At 46.6% G+C, this 20,644-nt stretch overlaps 5 protein-coding genes across 5 annotated transcripts; 2 read left to right on the top strand and 3 right to left on the bottom strand.

Moving 5' to 3' along the window:
* Nucleotides 1-3,059: 3,059 nt before the first annotated feature.
* On the bottom strand, nt 3,060-4,263 carry PtA15_13A138 (uncharacterized protein; the record flags this gene model as incomplete). Its single annotated transcript, XM_053162305.1, has 3 exons — nt 3,060-3,175; nt 3,286-3,993; nt 4,143-4,263. The coding sequence occupies 3 exons, from the start codon at nt 4,261-4,263 to the stop codon at nt 3,060-3,062; spliced, it is 945 nt and encodes a 314-aa protein (XP_053026294.1).
* Nucleotides 4,264-7,734: 3,471 nt separating this feature from the next.
* PtA15_13A137 (uncharacterized protein) lies at nt 7,735-8,490 on the top strand (the record flags this gene model as incomplete). The annotated part of the gene is made up of 1 exon (XM_053162304.1): nt 7,735-8,490. The coding sequence occupies one exon, from the start codon at nt 7,735-7,737 to the stop codon at nt 8,488-8,490; it is 756 nt and encodes a 251-aa protein (XP_053026293.1).
* A 376-nt stretch (nt 8,491-8,866) lies between these two features.
* Nucleotides 8,867-11,653, top strand: PtA15_13A136 (uncharacterized protein; the record flags this gene model as incomplete). The annotated part of the gene is made up of 9 exons (XM_053162303.1): nt 8,867-9,412; nt 9,479-9,781; nt 9,907-10,008; nt 10,082-10,246; nt 10,324-10,387; nt 10,482-10,810; nt 10,933-11,170; nt 11,265-11,383; nt 11,489-11,653. 9 exons carry the CDS (start codon nt 8,867-8,869, stop codon nt 11,651-11,653), a joined length of 2,031 nt encoding a protein of 676 aa, XP_053026292.1.
* A 4,039-nt stretch (nt 11,654-15,692) lies between these two features.
* On the bottom strand, nt 15,693-16,508 carry PtA15_13A135 (uncharacterized protein; the record flags this gene model as incomplete). Its single annotated transcript, XM_053162302.1, has 5 exons — nt 15,693-15,703; nt 15,742-15,801; nt 15,909-16,193; nt 16,309-16,341; nt 16,421-16,508. The coding sequence occupies 5 exons, from the start codon at nt 16,506-16,508 to the stop codon at nt 15,693-15,695; spliced, it is 477 nt and encodes a 158-aa protein (XP_053026291.1).
* A 1,142-nt stretch (nt 16,509-17,650) lies between these two features.
* Nucleotides 17,651-18,916, bottom strand: PtA15_13A134 (uncharacterized protein; the record flags this gene model as incomplete). Its single annotated transcript, XM_053162301.1, has 5 exons — nt 17,651-17,836; nt 17,982-18,101; nt 18,260-18,409; nt 18,578-18,646; nt 18,731-18,916. The coding sequence occupies 5 exons, from the start codon at nt 18,914-18,916 to the stop codon at nt 17,651-17,653; spliced, it is 711 nt and encodes a 236-aa protein (XP_053026290.1).
* Nucleotides 18,917-20,644: the final 1,728 nt, after the last annotated feature.

Genomic DNA, 20,644 nt, shown 5'->3' with positions numbered 1-20,644 from the left:
AAATTTGGGTCTAACTCAGGATCCAAGGCCAGGATGGCAGTTGTGCTTCTTTTGTTTCTTCCTTGCTCCAGGCGTGCTTGCGCAACAATTCCCGCGCCGATTGAGATAACCGCTACCCATTCTCACCCGCTGGCAGTGCCTCAATAGCAGGACCTCAGGGCATCCGCATCGGTCGCGGGTTAAGGGAGGATTAGCGTAACTAATCCTCCTTGGCAACCGCACCAGGCCCGATTTAATCGGGCTAAGTTGCTCCCAGGAGTCCAATTTGGACTAGCGAGGAGTAGATTTCCTCCTCGCTAATCCTGGGAGTAATAGCAAGATGAATATTCAAAACAGCCTGGATTAAGCTGGATTAAGCTAGGAGTGCCGAGTACGCACCCCACCTCAACAAGTCTTTGTGTATACGCCAGCCCAGCCCAAGCTTCGAACAGCATGCCAGCAGCCAATTCTGCACCAGCTCCAGCCCCTACCTCCAAGTCTCCCCCTGCCTCAACCAATCCAACAAAACGCCGAGGACCCAACTTTACCCCAGAGGAAGACAAACAGCTTGCGAAAAGCTGGGTTCATATTTCCGAGGACGCAATCAAATCAAATAACCAAAAGATCGACAAGTTCTGGGAGCGTGTTTTCAACGATTTCACCAAGTTCAGTCCAGGACCCGTTCGCAATGCTGCAGCTTTACAAACAAGGTGAATTACTGTTCATATTGTGATTCTATTTTTTATGGCACTTATTTGTGCGTTTAATGATTTGTTTGTTTGATTTCTGATGCAAACAGGTGGAAGAATTTGCAGCAAGCTTGCCTGAAGTTCTCAGTGCTGTATGATCGAATTGAAAAACACCCACCGTCTGGCTCTTCCCCTGAGGATTGGATGACGATGGCTCGCGAGCAATACTATGCTCATGTTAAAAAGCATTTTCTTAATGAGCGACCCTGGCAACTCCTGAGGCACGTGGCCAAGTTCAAGATGTTGGGCGGCAAAGCAAAGACAGGTCGAGTTGCGGAGGCAAATCAAGATGGTTGCGCAAGAGAGGGAGCCACTGTTGATGTCACCACAATGAATTTAGTCGATGCCGGGAGTGGTGGGTAGGATTGCGGAACTGCTCGGGTCTCCACAATCATGTTGTGGAGAATTATACATGTAGTCATGATAGCATTTAAATCACCTGGGTACCAACTCATTGCTGGTACCCTTAGGATTTTGAATTGGCCCTGAAGGGCTGCAAAAGTCCGTTCAATATCTTTTCGGACTGACTCTTGCCGCTTCGTAAAGAGTTTCGTTGCTCGATCTTGTGCAACTAGAGATTTGGATTGTATCAAATTCGACCATGGGTAGTAAATACCATCAACAAGATAGTAAGGCCGCTTGTAAACATTGCCTTCAACCTCAAACTCGACACCCCAAGACGTCCCCGCAAGTTCCGCATCAAACAGAGGCGATTGATCCAAAACATTCTTATCGTTCAGAGCTCCGCACGTCCCAAAAAAGGAGTGCCAGATCCAGGTGTCCTTTGTGGCGACTGCTTCTAGTACGACGGTCAGGGTCTGCTCTTTGCCTTGGAACTGTCCAGTGAGTGCTGTCGGGCAGTTCTTCCATTCCCAATGCATGCAGTCTAGGCTGCCAATGCATCCCGGAAAGCCCCTGGCTGCATTTTCTGCGAGAATTTTTTTGAGGTCTTCTTTGTTTGGGGCGCGTAGGTAGGTTGGTCCATATGTTTCTTGAATGGCAGCACAAAACTGTTCCATGTTTTGTCGAGCTGTGGTCTCTCCGAGTCGACAGTACTCATCGGTCGCATTGAGGGGAATTGCATACGCCAACTGTCGAATAACGGCGGTGAGCTTTTGATGCGGGCTCAAGCCCAATTTACCAGTACAATCCTACAGAGAAGGAAAAGATCATTAATCAGATATGCTGCCGTGGATCTTTGAAGAAATAAAAACCAGTCTCACCGGGCGTTGAACAAAGTAACGGTATCGAGCCGTGAGATCGTTCAGAATACGCAAAAATAACCCCTTCTCCATGCGATAACGCCGAGCAAAATCGTCCGAGTCATAACGCGAGCCCTCCTTGAAATAGTCGTTCATAAGCTCTTCATGGTGTTTCAGGTGGCACCGGTCCTTGTTGGGCGCTCGAATTAACTTGATTGATGGTCGTGTTTCATCCTCAGAGCTGCTAGAATCAAGGTAACTGTTGTCAACTTCTTTCAGGAGTTCTTGGTTCGTTCGGTGGATGTATGACAGGTGTCGTCGAGTGTTGAAGTCCTCCTCGTTGAACAGGAATCTTGGTGCCATTGTTTGGTAGTAAAATCGAGCCGATGTGGATGACCAGGGTAGATGAAGTAGTAGCCAGTTTACTCTTGTGTTTATGCCGGACCGATGCGGTTGACAGGCTGGATTAGCGGTAATCCAGTATTAGGCTAATCTACTCCGACCCTATTTACTCCCGCACCGATGCGGATGCCCTCAGGCACAATCTCCCACCCGTTTTTGCGTCCGACCAGCCAGAATCCAAAGGTCCGCATCAACAATGATCAGCACTCCGGCAGAGTCAAATTTGGGTATAACCCAGGACCCAAGGCCTGGATGGCAGTTGTGCTTCTTTTGTTTCTTCCTCACTTCAGGCGTGCTTGCGCAACAATAACCGCTACCCATTCTCACCCGCGGGCAGTGCCTCAATAGCATCCATCTTTGGCTTTATCAGAGGGCATATGCTAGTGGTGTGTATGTATGTATATGGTGGATGATATACAGAGCAATACAGAGCATCGATAACCCAGACAAGAGAAGAAAAAAGGCCAAAGAAACTAGATTCATTTTTGTATTTATATGTAGCATGTCCAACTCAATTTTTTGTAGGAATTTAGACGAGTGGGGTTATAAGTGTTTACAACTATTCAAAGAAACATAAGCTTCGGCTCTTTGTTTTCGTCCTTTCGTTTGTTTTATGAAGCAGCTTTAAACAAAAAGATTTGCTATATTGCTGTTTGAGAATGCTTTTAGGTCTTGCTTGAGAAGACATACTTGACAGAGGGCTGGAAGATTAGCCAAAGGGACCGGATTACATGGTATGTGGAGCGGCGTATCTGATTGGTGGCATGAATCGAGGATGATGAGCTGGTAGCATGTACAGTTTCAAGTAGACTCGCATAGCCGAAACTACATCGCCAGCGGCGTCTACCAGTTGTTTAAACAAACATGAGAATAAAATGGGAGGGAAAATGAGTACGTGGTGCAATTCTAGAAAGAAAAAAAAAGAGTGGTCGAGGTGGATGAGAAGAACTGACAGCTTAATTGAGTGGGTGAGAGGTAAGATGATTCCCAGTTGGAAGTGACTACACTCTTGGTTTTAGGGAGGAACTGTTCGAGGTACCTGGCGACGAAGCGTTGGAGAGAGAAGTTGTCGGCCGGGATATCTTCTCGGGCGGTAGGATCGATGAGCTTGGCGACGTCAAGGAGTTCAAGGAAGGCGTTCAGATAAACTTTAGATCCAGTGGGGTCAGTGAATCGGTCACGGGCCAGCTTGTCGGCATCGCCGGAGATTCCGACGCCAAACTTGACGACAAACGGGTCCCTGAGGAACTCGGCTATGGGCGTGGGCAGGACATGTAGGTGCCATTTGGGCCTCTGGATGTGGACCAGTTGGATGATCAGGGTGATCGATTGGCCGCAGATTTGGATCAACGAGGTCGGTCGTGGCTTGCGAGCACGATGGTCGGTAGTCCACTCCATGTCAAAGGACACTAGTCTTAAAGGTGGTCGACAAGCCGTGATCATTATGCCATCTCGCAAGACGCTCTCGATCATCGCGCGAAGGGTTTCGTCCGATGAATCCTCTCCAAACGGAAAGACGTATACTGATTGGGGTCGATACGCAGGGTCATGTACGTCGAATCGAGTGACGTCTGCCTCTTGGGTTTGAGAGTTATTATTGGGGTCCATGGATGAGCGTCGTAGTGCGGATTTTGAGCGAAGCTCTTGATAAACTTTCTCATCTGGAGTTCAAAGATTCAAACAAAAGAAGAGAAAATCAGCTTGTGCAGTTTAGGACTGATAGTGAACGACTTTATCTAAATTGTTTAAATTTCTTCAGATCATGTATTTGATGCATGAAAAAAAAAAAAAAAATGTGTCTCGAACTGACTAGCAGAGGGTCGACTGCGCTTGGGCTGATTGGGACCACCCGCTGGTGGATTTTGAAGGGCAGCCGATGAGGACGACTGAGCCGGCTGAGAAATGGGTGGCTGCCGATGAGGGCGGGACATCGTTGTGGGATGGAGTGGCGGGAGAGATCTGGAGAGAGCTGGGGTGGAGGGAGGTGGTTGAAGGGCAGAAGAATGTGGCCAGCCCCATCCACACGGGGATAAATTAGTTCAGCCTGCAGGGCACGAAGATCAACCTTAAAGGGCTTGGCAGGGTTGTTTCACCTTCTGCCATGAATCCCCCGTGGTGGTGCTTGGTCCCGTCACCCTTGTCGGGGATCTCAGCTGTCGAATCTGATGGTTGGCAGAGATGGCGATCGGCAAGGCCCGATGAAGGGCAGTCGTATCTTGCGTGCCATAGAAATACCTGCTCTATATGAAGGGCCTCTTGGCTTTTTAGCTGATTCCAAGCACGAATCTTGCAGCATGCACAACATCAATATATTTTGATGTTAGCCTCGGGAGGCCTCGGGTGCAGGAAATGGGGGAATGTTGAGCTGAGGATGTCGCCTGGAAAGATGAGCTCTTATGCCGCCCGAGATAGCTGTACCTAATCAGAGGAGGTGAAGCTTCAATTGCTGGATGGAATTCTTCACTCTTTGGGCCCTCTTGGACCACCGGGTGAGCTTTGGTGATGGTCAACAGTGGTCCAACGGGATGTTAGGGAAAGAAAAACTCGGAAAAGGGAGTGTTCATAGCATACTTAGGTGCTTCTCGGGGGTTGAAAATAACCTAACCAATTCCTCATTTGGTTAAATCCCCATAGTTACTAATCCTCCAAAAACAATAAATGCTCTTACATACCTTACTGATTGGGTTGGGATGATGAGCACACCCCAACCGTGTTTGCCTGTGCGCCTTGTGAATTATTTCCTAAGTTGGAGCTTCCCAAGGAGAGCCTCACTTTCATAGAGGCTCATATAAGGGCCAGCTTGGCCCTCCGTTAACTGTCATCCCACTTCAGCTGTTTCATTTCCTAGCATTACCCCCAGCTGCTTTCCCCACCTTTGTGTTACTCAGGCCCGGTGCCTCCCTTGATTTTCAGCTTTGTTCGCAACCCTTCATTTTTCAGCTTTGTTTATTCTTGTTGGTGACACAAGCTACATACCTCGTTTTGGATATTTTGTTGTAATTTTGAGCTTCTACTTTATCATCACAGCACCGCAAAACTTTGCACTTCCCCAATTTCCCCCCTCTTGACTCCGCACAAGTTTCCCTCTCTTGACCGCTCTCAACCCCTTCCGCCACCTTTCACCCAACTTTCCTCCTCTCAGCGCCCCTCGAGTCGACTCTGTCCGCCCAATCTCTGATTCCCGTCTCTCCACTTCCCCCACCAACAAAAAGCCAATCCCATCATTCTTGCCATCCTATTCCCCAACCATGACAGAAATCTACCCCTTCATTGCCAATATCGAAGATGTTGCACCCGAACCCACCACCTCAGAGGTGCCAGCCCCCCACGGCACGAAAGCCCACCCTTCTGCAATGCGAATGGTCCAACGGCTAAATGGTGTAGCCCCCTCATTCCCGCAACACCCATTCTGCTTCTCTATACCGGGTCATTCTATGGGGGATGCATATGATTTTGTTGAGAAGATGCAGGAGACGGTGCGATGGACCCGCCAGAACGGATACGACAATTATAAAGCTATTTCCGCTGCCGCCGCCTCTTCATCTCGGAAAGCCGGCCGCCCACCGGAGTGCCACTTCAAGATCTTCTACGCCTGTCCTCGCAGTGGCCACCACGAAGCACCTCTCAATTCCCGCAAAGAAGCATCCGATAGAAAGTGTGGCTGCAAAGCCAAGTTTGAGATTTCACACCACCTTCCTACAAGCACCATGAGAGTCAAGTGGCATTGGAAGCACAGCCACAAACTCAATACTCTTGAGGACATGCAGGCCACCCGTCTTCCTGTCTCCGTGCACCAGTGGGTTGTCAACCGTGTTGATTCAGGCATTGGATGGAAGGGGATTCAAAAGCTCCTGTTGGCCCCGGACCTCAACACAGTAAGACAACTTTCTTTTGTATAATCCAACAAGAAAAGACATTGACACCATCTTTTTGACACATTATCAGCTTTGCAAGACCGTCTCTGCTGCCCCCGAGGGCCGGCGCATTATGTATGACCTCGTTCACAATCTCATTCACACCCGACTTATCGCTCCGGCAAGACGGGATCCAAACGTCTTCACCTCCTTGGCCCTCTGGCAATCTCACCTTGACGGGCTTGGATGGTACACTTTTTCCCCGGCACTTGTGGACTCCAACATGTTTCTTTTTGCGCTCCAGTCCCCATGGCAACGCGAAATGATGCTCGCGCACGGGACCACCATGCTATTTGTTGACACAACTCACAACGCGGTCAGCAACCATTTTCTTTCGGGCAATCGGAAGGCTAGTCTTGATACCGTCATGATCCGCAATCCAGTCACAGGCAAAGGATTGCCGGTCTGCTGGGCTTTTACGGGATCACTTGCAATGTGAGTGGCCCAATATCACATTCTTTCTTGACTCACATCCCGCTAATCTTTTCTTGACTTTCAATTACATGCTTCAGTGAACCCTTGGAACAGATCCTCAGGTGGTTACGGTCCTCGTCTGGGCTGGTCCCTCATGCTGTCATGAGCGACTGTGCATTGGCAATCAAGACAGCGGTTTCCTCGTGTTTTTGCGACCTCGCGGACGGAGCACCAAGGCACTATTGGTGCTACTTCCATGTCATGAAAGCCATGAAGGCAAAGGCAAGAATGTACTTGGGTCAACGTTCAGCCGAGGCGATCAGCGACTTCCAAAAGCTGATGCATGCAAAAACGTTCCCGAAAAGCCGAGCAATGATCTTTCTCAGCAAATGGAGGGAAATTGACGAGCCCTTTGCGAAGTACGTAGACTCACAGTGGTACACGCATATCAAACATTGGTCAATGTTCTACAGAGTCGTCAGTGCTATATTTTCCTCTCAGCTGTTGAATACCAAAATATCTGACTAGAGAACCTTTTTTCCCAAAGACCGCTCACCAGAACATGCATACAAACAACTACACCGAAGCATGGCACCTCATACTCAAGACCAAATTCATTCCCCCACCCGAGCGTCGCCGAATCGACGAGCTGATTCAAATTCTCTGTGATGTTGTCGAACCTCACTTCAGCCATGAGTTCTACCAGGTGGATACTGGATTCCACAAGCAAGTGGCAAATCTATACCAGCAACAATCTAAGACCCGGGCACACGGATATACAAGGGAACATCTGGCAGTGATTGGTACTGAGATCCATCGGTATACATTGCACGTGAGCTCTTTTCTTTATCGTTGATCGTGGGTGACTAGTATATACTCACATGTCTAATGTACTACATATCACTACAGTTTGTTGTTTCATCTTTCTCAGCTCCGGGCTTGCGATTCTATCACGTCCACTACGAGGCAGCAGTCGGGCTTTCCAGAGCACGCCTGATCAGCTGCTCCTGCAAACATTTCACTCAAGTTGGCAGTGGTTGTCTTCACATGTACTACCTGGCCCGAGAGTACCGCATGTTGGTGGTAGAGCGGGCACCTAGTAGCGTACACACCATTGACCCAACCTTTATCGACGGAGACTCGGACATCGAAGTCGTACAGACCACGCAATCAGGGATGCACAAGAGACGCATCTCTGGTGTCTTCTCACCTCGCGAAGCGACTGATTCCAAGCGCAGCCGCTTTGCGCCACCACCTATCCCCACTTTCATCGCTTCACACCCAAACCTTACTGCTTGCCCACTCGAACCCCCAACTGCGACACCTAGTGACCTTACCTGCATCACTAATGCCCTGCCAATCCATTTCAACAAAGAGTTCAGTCACCCAACATCACCTCACTCGAAGGGAGCAGCCAGCAAGGGACTCGACTCGGCTATAACCATCCTCAAGCGTGCGATCGAGGTGATGAAGAAGAAAAAGGATAGGACCACCATGGCCGATGCCACACCGCCGGCGACCATGAACCACTATCAAGGTGTATGCCATGCCCTTCTGCACATGGTAGAAGAGCGTTCGCCGGGCCTGTCTCAGACGCTTCAGCCAGTCTTTCGTGGGATTGCAGATACTTCTCGGCTCAGTAATGCGGAGGTTCGCGCCTTGACATTTCAGATGCAGGAATCCGGATTGGCAGCGTTAAAGAAAACGTATGCCTTGTTGAGAGTTGGCAAGCACTCAAAGGCGTTTGTTGCGAATTCGACCGAGCTGTCTGTGGGGTTGTTTAAAGAGAGATTGAGGTGGTTGGTTTACTTGAGGAGGCGAGGGTCTTGACTGCAAGGGTTCAGGTGCGATAAATGGTTACGGGGCAACGAAGATGAAGGTGAATGGACGACTCTCAGGAAGCGATGAAGGTCATAATTATGGTACAACTCAACGAGTGTATATGACGGGAAGGGGGTTTGTACGGTGAATGGGATGGATGGGGTGGGGGAAAGAAGTGACACTTATAAGTCATGTTGTTCCATCAAGGTAACCGTGACTTCGCTAACGGGGAGAGTGGGTTGGCCATGCCAATCAGCGGCTGGCTGATCTTTGTTCCTCGTTTCATGTGCTCATCCCTTTGGGATTTTTCATTCTCCGGTTACTATGTAGTTTCATTTTTGGTTTCTATGTTACTCTGTCTAATTTTCGGTACCTATGTTACCTTATGTTACTCTCTGATTACACCACGACTCAATTGATTTTATGTAACAATGACTCTTTTTTTCAGCGTATGTTTTTTTTTCGCGCTTTGGTGCAAGTCTGCAACCACATTCATTTAGAATATGTTAGGCTACATTCAGGGATGCGGTGCTTCTGTGTTCCACTTTCCAAATGTGACGAGGTTGTGTCTTGGGATGTTTTATGGTTGTGTTGTCCGATCTTGTTGACCACGAACAGCCACTACACTTTCATACTTGGATGCTTTGGTTGGCTGATGAGACTGGCCCAGTTACTCAGGAAGCAGCTCGACCAACGACCAGCACTGATGGGATGTCTCAAACGAAGGACGACTGATACCAACTATCATCCCCACAAGAAACCATTCAGGCCATCGAAGATGGGCATCAAGAACCACGAGATTACCCTCAACCGGGCCGAATCAAAGCTCTGCGGACTGCTCGATCAATGTACTTCACGTCTCAGATCATCGGCGAATCAAGACCTCGACTCCCTCACCCTCAGAATCGCTGGTGGCTGGGTCAGAGATAAGGTCAGGATTACACATACCCAAATCCCGAAGCGGATACTGATAACTCATTCTCGTACATGTATACAGTTGCTTGGGGTCGAATCCAACGATCTGGATATTGCGATCTCATCGTTAACCGGTCAAGACTTCGCAACCCGGTTTTCGCAGTATCTTCACGAACATCGAAAAGAGCAGCTCGATCGGAAGAGAGATGGGCAGGAGAAGGCGGAAGTCTTCCAGCTGGGCAAGATCGCAACCATCGAGGCCCGCCCCGACCAGAGTAAACATCTCGAAACTGCTACGACTACTTTCCTCGGCTTGGACCTCGACTTTGTCCAACTCAGAAGCGAGGAATATGGCGATCAGGATAGTCGGATCCCAAGCGCCGTCGTAGGTCTCTATGACTCCCCTCCGAATATATACTCGTCCCTTTTTTCTGCTGCGACAGATTATGAAAGCCTTCTTGTTTGTTTTGCTGCCTATCAACGTGTTTTTTTTTTCTGGGACACAATTAGAGTTTTGGAACCCCTTTGGAGGATGCTTTACGACGAGACATCACGATCAATTCATTATTTTACAACGTTCATAGCGGGGCGATAGAAGATCACACTGGAAAGGTACAAGAAAACAAATCTTACTCAGTTGGTCAATGCCAACACTGATTTACCTTCATCTATTTTATTTTACTAGGGCCTCGCAGACCTCGAAGCGGGGCTCATCCGGACCCCACTCCCTGCCGAGCACACTTTCAAGGACGACCCTCTCCGCCTACTGCGTTGTATTAGGTTCGCTACCCGCTTTGGATTCGAATTAGATTCCGATATCATTTCTGCTGCTAAATCAGAACCCATCAGAGTAAGACCCTTTTCCTCAAAGTAAAGCATTTATGTCCGTTTTTATTGATACTTTATCTTCATCTGTCATCCAAATAGGTTGCATTAAAGGAAAAGATTAGCAGGGAGAGGGTGGGAACTGAAGTTGACAAGATGCTGAAAGGTTAGTTTGATAGCATCCGTAAGAGTCGATAAAAGTTTTTCTTCTATCGATATGAAATCTAAAGCATCCGGAGCTGATTTGTTTGTGAAAACAGGTCGGGATCCGCTATCGTCGCTCAAGATGATCGAAGATCTGGGGCTATACAATTTAGTTTTCAGCCCTCCTTTGAGTTTACAAGATACACCACTGGAGTCATCATTGGCAGTCCAGACGGCAGAGTGGCTAGCCCGGCTTCTCCGTCCATCCGCCGCCCCCAGCGATCCCGCTCTACCCCCAAATATCTCCAAACTGTTGCCGCAATCGGTCGCCCTCAGTCGTCGTCTTTTCCTCGCTTGTGCACTCGTACCTTATCGCCTCTTGAAAGCCAAGACAGGGAAGAAGCAGGTCTGGGCTGGCGAGGTGGTCCTGATGGAGAGTCTGAAAGTGAGCAAGAGTTTCATGCTGATCGAATGCTGGATGTTTTATCTTTTTGACTTTTTTCTTAAGGATTTTTTCCTTCTTCTTTACATCACGCGCTCACTGTTTGGAATGGAAAACACGCTTAGCTAGGAACCCACGACAAGAATTTCATTTCTCACCTATTCCGGGCACTCGAGGTTCTCAACTCAGCCCATCTGGAATCACTCCTGAACACGCAAAGCTCGTCTGTCCGGCTCGAGTTAGGCCGTCTTCTCCGGCTACCCGATGTTCATGATCTCAAGCAGCCCGAGGCTGAAGCAAGCTTGAACTGGCAAACTTCTCTCCTCTTCGCTCTGGTCATCGAGCTCACTCATCTTCAATCCCGTCAGTCCGATTGCTTTCATAGACCTACGTTTCGTCTCACTTTTCTCTTGAGCTGATCTCTGGCCAAACCTCGGCAATAATGATCTTACTACAGAGTCATCACCCGATCTCGAAAACTCGATTATCTCGTCTTATGATCTGGTCTTTCAAAAGATCTCCGACTTAGACTTAACCTTTGTTGTCACGCCCGAATTTGAGAAAAGAAGATTAGACGTACGTTTTTCAAACTTTCTAGACAAAAAGGGTTTCACTGCAAGATTTAACATCTAGAAAAACCCATCTGAGGCTGATCTATGAATTTTGGTGCAACAATTATAGGGGAAAGAGATATGTGAAGTATTAGGGACCAAGCCAGGAAGACATCTAGGCCAAATCATTGAGAAGGTGATTGATCGGCAGATCGAGTATCCTGATCAAACGAAGGAAGATGGTTCGAAGTGGCTGAAAGATCAACTGCAAGCCGGACTTATCAAGCTCTCGTAATCATCTTCAGTCCATATCTATCTCCCCGTCAGAAGTCAATACCTTTCTTTGCCAAGACTCGGAATTTCTGATAAAGCAATCTAATCCATTCTTTAGTCAAAGAGGCTCATGAAATTGGATTAAACTAAGAAATTAAACGTGATTGAGCGTGATTGAAAAGGAAAAAGGAGGGCAGGGCTGTTCATTCTTCGCCCCTCTAACAAAACTGGTTGGTTCAATCAACTCAAGGTGTTCACGAGCTGTGAGACTAATCAAAAAAACCAATTATGAAAGAAGAGCACACCCAAAAAGAGCCAAATGACAAAATAATCAGTGGAAAACAATGAGAGAAAGTTTGGGGAAGAGGAGAGATGGGATCTATTTGTTCTTTCCGTGGGAAAGATGTTTCCGTGGTAGATTATGTTTGATCTGTTTGACAATCCGTTTTCCTCATAAAATCTGGTTCCCTCATAAAATCTGTTTCCCTCATGAAATCTGTTTCCCTCATGAACTCTGTTCCCCTCGTAAACTCTGTTTCCCTCCCAAAATCTGCTTCCCTCGTAAAGCCTATTTCCCTCGTAAGCTCTGCTTCCCTGGGAAATTCTATTTTCCTTGGAAAAAAGCAATTCGTAGTGGCTATCCCTGAAGAGCAACCCGGGCATTTCACGATCAATCGGTCCACTTCCATATTGTCGAAAAAATGGTGGTGATGAGGCTAAAGAAAGCAGGATAATCTTCTTTTGGAATACCTCCGCCGCAGCTGCAAGTGTCTGTTCTACACCCCATTCCCCATCGCTCTCATGCCTTGCAAGGAAATCCTGCGGCCCGTCACCCACAATTGAATCATCATATTTTCCACTTTCTAACTCATTTTTAACATATTCCCTTATGTTTGAGTGAAAATCTTGGTTTTGCAAAAAGAAATATGACAAGGACCGGTATTGACAGTTTCCGTCGCGCTCTATGTACTCATGAGTGGCAGTAAATTGAGGTGTCCCGGCGGCCTCCGAAGAAAGGCTAACCAGTTTGGCTCCTTCAGGGGGTTTGGTTGAGATTTTAGCTGAGAAACCTTTTAGCAATTCTTGGGGAATCCCAGTCAATGATCCGTTGAGGTTGATTGGATCCTTAGAGACTTTCTTCTTGCGATTTTGTTTGCCCTTTGCACCTACACCGTATTGAAACAAGAGTTTGACAATAACGGACGTTTCTTAGTCGAGCAGCGAGGATGTGTTCTTAAGATGTTTGGCATGGTAACGTTTACTCTACACACCTTGTGAATTTGATTTGGAGGATTCTGGCCGAGACTTGTGGTCATGCATGCTCTTAACGTAATTCTCCCCCTCACCTGACCCAACCGATTCATCTGCCACCGCGTCCCCCATGGACCCAATCGGGGCATCTGATTTTAATGCGTACCAGGCAGAGCCCATTTTTGGCTCAATTCACAATGAAGCATCAATAACAAAGTGATGTTCAGAAGTAGTTTTTGGTTACCTAGAGGTGCGTCTAGCCATCTATCCCGCTTAGTTGACCAAGTCCTCTGGTACAATAGCCCGTCTGCTTCATTCTCATAAATCCAGGAATCTCCTTCTGCATGGTATCCCAAAGAAAATAAAATGGTTCGTAGATGCAATAATCAGTTATGAGTTTGGGTGATGGAACTTTTTGTCTGGATATGTTTGAAGTCGATTCTTGAGGTTTACTTACTATTACCTTTCTTCCAAGATAGCCCATGTCGAGGAGCTGATACACGCCGTTGCAAAAATTAGTAGTTAGAATAAGTGCGTCTGAGCTCCTTAGCTACTATGGAGGCTCAACACTCACCAGACACGAATCCATAGAGCATTGGTAGAACAAACAAGGCAAGGGATGAGTAGACTGGACCAGATCCATTGCTTACGCTTTGTAACATTTTGAACATCACTTCTACTTCCAAGAAGCAAACTAAGTTGGCTCTGCAGTCGCAAATTGCAATTTAGTGAATCAATGATAAGTAGTGGGGACTCGCAGGGTGTTGACCTGTGTTTGGCATGCGCCTAGCAACGCAGCAATGTGACGAAGGTGTACTACTACATAATGTCATATTTTTATTCCAATCCCCCTACAAGTTTGATTGGGGATAGATTGTAGGGATGGCGTGAGGCTCCATGGAATAAATAATCCCTCCTGCGGTGATGATAAATCTCAAGGTACAGGCTCTGGCTGCGAAGCAGGCTCATATTGCTACAAGGCTAATAGGTAAGCAAATTGGGATTTTGGAGGGACTGATGTGTTTGTATTTCTGTATCAAAAATATTGTTTTTGTTTTTATCCAACTTGTAATGTTTTAAATATCAAGCTTGATGTTGATTGAGCTAAAGTTATGGCCTTGGAGTGTGCACTTCAGAGGTTTTGGTTTTCTGCCCAACACAGCTTGTGGTCATTTCTCATCCAAGCCTGATTTGTTGCTCACACTACAGCATAAAGAGATAAAACCCTGAACTCAAATTTCAGGATCCCATGAATATGATATGGTGTGCACAGCTCAAAAATCTGTCCAAGCATTCCTGGAATTACATTACTTATGACCAAATGTAACATCCCTCCAAAGAGGTCTATTATTGAGTGATGTATTGACAGCTTGGTTATCCTGATTAAATAAAGGAAGCTCAATAGTGGAGGACTTCTTGCTGCCTAAATGGGCTGATTGAAAGGGGTCTACTGAACCTTGTTTGCTGGTGAAAACCTAATCTCAATCTAACTGAACTAAGTCTCTCTATTGGAGGGGGGACAACTTCCCGCAGGGACCCTCCAAACCAAGAAGGGACTTAGCTGAGTTAGGATCTCAATCAACTTTGGTAAAGACTAGCCATTACTGAGAAGAGTTTTGCCTGCTGATAACTGGGACAGAATAGTAATCAATATGTTATTGCACTCCATTTCTCTCAATGGCTGGTCTTTGTTGGCCATTGGGTTTAGTGTGGAGCCCTTGATGGTGTGTCAAGACCAGCCATTAAAGGGAGTTATAAAGTCAAAGTATTTTTGGATTCCATGAATTGTACACTCCAAAAAGATTTTTATTCACAGGAATGCACTACATTTTTGGAGTGCGATAATTTGAAATCCATGTTTTCTGAAGTGAAGTGTGCACTCCAACATTTAATTTTGAGTATAAGGTAATTATGCTCTCCATTTTTGAGTGGAAAAGTGCGCACCCCAAGTTTCTGGAGTGCATGAAATGTGCACTCCAAAATATTTGGAGTACACAGTAATGCACTCCATTTTTGGAGTGCATGTGGTAATGTTTTGGAGTGCCTAAACACTGACCCCTCATCATTTGCCTCTTGAAAAAAGTGTTCTGTTCAATCATTTAACTAGAGGGTGCTAAGAATTTGTGAGCCTAATCAAAATGCATGGCGCAAAAACACATGATAAGCAGATTAACAAGCATCACAAACATCATGGCAATCATATAAATATCACAGGAAGCAGATGAAGAGCCCTTGAGGGAAGAGTTGGGATGAGGTTTAGTCTTTATTTTTTCTTTTGAAACCTTGATTTTCTTAGAAACTCCCTTTTTCTCAGAAACTCTGCTTCCCTTGGAGATTCTGTTACTTTCTGAGATCCTGTTGTCATTGGAGATTTGGCTTCCCTTGGAAAAAAGCAATTCATAGTGGTCATCCTTGAAGAGCAAACCGGGCGCTTCACAATCAATTGGTCCACTTCCATATTCTTGGAAATGTGGTGATGAGGCTAGAGAAAGCAGGATAATCTTCTTTTGGAATACAACCGCCGCAGCTGCAAGCGTCTGTTCTGCACCCCATTGCCCGCTCCTCTTCAGTCTTGCAAAAAACTCGCCGGGCTTTTCACTGTCAATCGATTCATTATATTTTCCACTTTCTAATTGTTAACATATCTCCTTATGTCTGAATGATAATCTTGATTTTGAAAACAGAGATATGACAAGGCGCGGTATTGACAGTTTCCATCGCCTTTTATGTATTGCTCAGTTCCAGTAAATTGTATGCCGTGCGAAGATAAGTCAAGAAGTTTTGCTTTTTCAGGGGGATTACTCGATATTTTAGCCGAATACTGTTGAAGCAATTCTTTGGGAAGATTAGATAAAGAACCGCTGAGGTCGCTGGTATCCGTGTAGACTTTTCTCTTGCGAACTTGTTCGACCGTTGCATCTACACAGGATTGAAATAAGAATATGGTAATAATGGAGGTTGATAAGGCAAAGCAGCGCGGATGTGTCATCAAGGATGTTTGACATAGGTTTACTTTGCACACCTACCTTGTAAATTTGATTTGTAGGATTTGGGCTGATAGTGGTCATGCATGTTCTCAATGTAACCTGACCGAACTGAACCATCTGCCATGTTCCAGTCCTTGGGCCCGGTATCATTGTCATCTGATGCACGCCACAACTCCTGGGGATCTAAGTATGAATCACAGAACGATGATGTTTTAAAAAGTAGTCGTTGGTTACCTTTAGGTGTGCCTACCCATGTGTTCGACATGGGTGACCAGGCTTGCTGGTACACCTGTCCGTCACTATCCTGAATCCAGTCGACTTCTCCTGAGACATGAAATCCCAAAGAAGAAGAAAGAATTGTTCAATGGTGCAATGACCAGTTATTAGTTAGGGTGAGGGAGCTTTTTCCTAGAGATGTTTGGAGTCGATTCTTACTTACCCATGTTGCTCAGACATTCCTCAGATCCAAGACCTGATGCACGTCGTCCCAAAAATCAGCAGCTAGAACAAGTGCTTAGTTATTTACTATGGAGAATCAAGTAATTACTCACCGGATGACAATCCATGGAGCAAGAGCAGAAAAAAAGAGGCAGTAAATGGGTAGAGTGGAGCCAATGCATTGATTAAGCTTCGCAACATTTTCAACGTCAATTCTGATTCCAGAAAGTGACAGATCCAAATCGGCTCTGCAGTCACAATTGAGTGAATCAATGTCAAGTATAATAGGGTCTAGTAGGGTGTTGACGTGTGTGTTGCCTGAGCCTAAAATACCAACGCAGTAGCATGATGAAGGCGGTATTACGACATGTAAATATAATTATATGTTTTTTATTTCGATCCTCCTACAAGTTTGATGGGTGCAAGTCTACACTCGGCTCCACTTGTAGAGCAGTGCCGACGTCATTTTTGCCCCGACGTCAGATTATGGCCAGGCCAACCGGGCGCGGCGTCGGACATTCCAAAGGGCCAGCCAGGGCCAGCCTCGACCGAGTGAAATTGACGCCAAAGCCGACGGGAAGGGCAGTCCGACCATGCCGATGCACTGGTAATCAGGGTCGGCCCACCGCATGGATCGAGCCGACGGTCCCGAAGGGTGTGGCATGAGCATCGGCTGGCCTGAAAGGTCGTCAGACAGTCGGCCACCTGAGTAGACAAGCCGACCACTCTGACAAGGCCCTCAGACAGGTCAATCCGACCGGTTCTAATTCAGTCGGACTGGCCAGGAGCGTTCGAGGTGGCTGAAAGATCAACTGTAAGGCGGTCTCATCGAGATATGATCTTCATTGCTGTCGTGATTGTCGGCGGTGTAGTGTTTCTTGCCCATGTGTAGTCGTTTGCTCGCAAAGCTCCAAATAATTTATGGAGGACAGACTTTGGTTGAATTGATAGTATATAGAACAATCAAACTTTGCATTTTCCAAAGGCTCAAATAGTGATGCTGCTTCATGCGAGGCACAGTTTGGATGGATTGTAACTCTATATATTTCTTTTCATAAGAATGGGTTTGGAGAGGTGATAAATATCCGCATCGGTGGAGGCCTGTCAAGCAAATGCATGTATGATAACACACTTCCCTCTCTTCCTTTTTTTATCGTAAGTTTTTCGATCGTCAATTGATTGATTCGACTAATTTGACTGACTGTATGCAATACATCATCCCACATGAGTAAGTATTTTAACTTGTTTTTTGAAATCGAAAAAAGCTGCTGTTGGATCGTTCTTCAGAAAAAGGGATGCTAAATAATAATAACAATGGGGGGAAGAGTTTTTAGACCAATGATTCAAGAGAATTTGCTAGGATTCACGCCAAGTTCAGCACTTGAGGAGTTGGGGTTGAGGGTACGTGAGACGGCTCGTAGTCGGGAGGAAGTGGATATCGTTGATGGGGGCCGAGAGAGTGGTAGAGCGGTGTAAGTGCCTCGACGTAGATGGAGCGCAAATGAATAAACGACAAAGATAAAGTATAACTTTTATAATCATCATCAGGTCGCCACCGATCCAGCCGAAGAAAAGAGAGAAACGTCCGTCAGTCTTTGGTATCACATGTCACAGGACACCCCGTCAGGTTCAGTTTCGAGAAAAGGTGCGAAACGCAAGAGATTCCCTATTCACTTTCGTCAGCCATACTAGCCCTAAAATCGCACTGGCGAATCCTTGCTCCTCTTTCCAGATCGCTTGAGCGGCATGTTTCCTCAGTTCGGGTGATAGCATAGGCGCGTCCGGATTCATCATCTATATCACCATCATTTTCAGCAGGTTCAATTCAAGTCAGGATTTTGGATACCTTATTGGCAGTTTGCAGATGTCAGGGGCGTTTATTGAATAAAACAAAGTAATAATCTTTTCTGTCACAAGTTTGGACCCGGGAAAGAAACGGATTGATTACCGACATTTTTTTGTGCGTCTCCATGGGCCTCTCTTCGGCCATCATGAGGGTTTTTGAAGTACCACTCGACGCCAAAGTAGACCAGATAGAGGGTTGAAATCAGATGATCTAAAAGCAGAGAATTGGCGTAGATAAATGTTCGTCTTGGGTTCTCCTTTTGGACATCAAATCACATCGGTAACGTTTGGTCGATCGTTTGCGTTTAATCATATTCAGTCGAGTTTTGGTTTGAAACATAATATTTGATTGGATGTCAGCAGTGTTATCCGATTTTTTCTTCTGCTCCTGTGGAATGATGATATCGATGAGAAGCCTGGTTCACTTCACCCGTTGCTTGTAGTCCATAAATTACCAAACCGATCGTCAGAATGTTGTACAAATACATTGAGATCTACATTTACCCAAGCAAAAGAAATAAGAGGAAGAAGAAGTTTAGCGGATAGGTCATTTATTCTATGCAGCGGGCGAAACTTACTTGAATGAGGTTAGCGCCATGAAAGATGGCCAAGATACCGTAGAAGCCGACGACTTTGTTAAGCAGGGAGATCAGACAGATGATCGTGACTCCGAGTTTGATATCGAAGAATCCGAGGAATGATGACAGCAGTCTGATCGATTTGTTATTGTTCGTCATCCATTGATACGAGAGTGGGTTTTGCATCCTCTTCGACTTCAATCGTTCTTCTGGTCCTCTTGGGGTTTGTTTCGGGTGTGCTCCGTATGATCGGCGAGCTATCCCCGTCTTAGGTCGGGTAAATACTCGAACCCCCGATGCCAACTCTTGGCCATATGATGGAAAGATCGGCAGCGGCTGGAAGAAGAGGCCCAGGGCACGCTCAAGAATAAACCGATCTTCGTCCCTACACCACGGGCCGTCGCGGACGTTGATCGGACAATATGGACATGTTTGCGGATGTCCAGCTCTGGCGCTGCAGGAAACATCCGCTGGATGCCACTTGCATTGCGCGATGGCGGACGTCCCACCAGAATGCATCCACTGGATGGAATGCAAACGTCCACCGGATATCAGCCACTGGAGGACTTCCCTTCGATTTACACGGCCGTGTAAAGTCAGATCTGGCACTTGTAAAGCCAGATTTTTACACCCTGGTTTTACACGCACTTTTCAGCGGCTAGATCAAAACAGAACATCCCTCTCGATGGCCGGTACAGACCCGTCATCGAGAGCATTCAACCCTCTCGATAGCTGTCTGTACAGGACCCAGGAAAGCCCCTATGGAACACAGTAACCAAAATGTATGATTTTTTTGTCAAAAACCAAAAAACCTACGCACCCCAGATGTATGAATGGTCATTTTGGTCGGTAAAGGTACTCACCTCAATTGTATGAATTTTTTCTGAGGGCAAGGGGGGTAGTAACCAAAAATGTATGAGAATCAGGGGCTCAAGCTAAGGTTGAAAGCCTTGTCTGTAATAGCACTGTTCACGTAAGAAATCTATGACCATGTGAGAGATATACATCAGCATACTTTCCCAGCCAAATTGGCTGGAACAATGGGATAAACTTTATTTCAATCTTGCTGATGTTTAGCTTACGTGAACAGTGCTAATTATTTTTCAGTCTGAATCAAGTCTACCCTCTGGCTGCGGCTCCAGTACCACCACCACAATTATATACAAAGTATATCAATCCACCTCCCCCTGCGCCACCCAATCCATCCACAGGTTGCATCCCACTTTCTGTCCTTCTTAATAACCCTGCCCAAGTGACCCCATTCCTCCCCCCCCCCCCCCCCTCAACAGTTACAGCAGTCTGGTTCCCAGTTTTTTTTTTCTTTTCTTCCCCCCCCCCCCTTGGCAGCAGCATCAATGCTGTCCAAAAAAACGTAGGCACAAAATTTGTATGAATTCTTAGACCAAGCTCTGAACCTACACACAAAACGTGTATGAATGAGCCCCAAAAATGTATGAATTTTTCAAAAATATGGGAATTTAGGTTACTGTGTTCCATAGGGGCTTTCCTGGGTCCTGTCTGTACCGGCCATCCAGAGTACACAACCCTCTTGATGACTGGTACAGACCGATCATCGAGAGGATTCAACCGTCTCAATGCCCGGTACAGACCGGCCATCGAGAGTACGTAACCCTCTCGATGCCCGGTATAGACCGGCCATCAAGAGTACGCAACCCTCTTGATGCCCGGTCTGTACCGGTCATCAAGAGAATTCAACCCTCTCAATGGTTGGCACAATTGAGAGGACAAAGCCCTCTTGATGACCGGCCTGTGCCTCAAGAGGACACATCCCTCTTGATGGCCAGTACAGACCGGTCATCGAGAGGGTACATCTGTACCCGCCATCAAGAGGCTTGAGTCCTCTCGATGACCGGCGTTTTGTCCTCTTGATGACCTACCCTCTCAATGCCCAGT

Source organism: Puccinia triticina, chromosome 13A (genome assembly GCF_026914185.1).
Source record: "Puccinia triticina chromosome 13A, complete sequence".
Classification (NCBI taxonomy): Eukaryota; Fungi; Basidiomycota; class Pucciniomycetes; order Pucciniales; family Pucciniaceae; genus Puccinia; species Puccinia triticina.
Note: the sequence above shows the minus strand (reverse complement) of the source record. Positions and strands in the feature narration are given on the sequence as shown.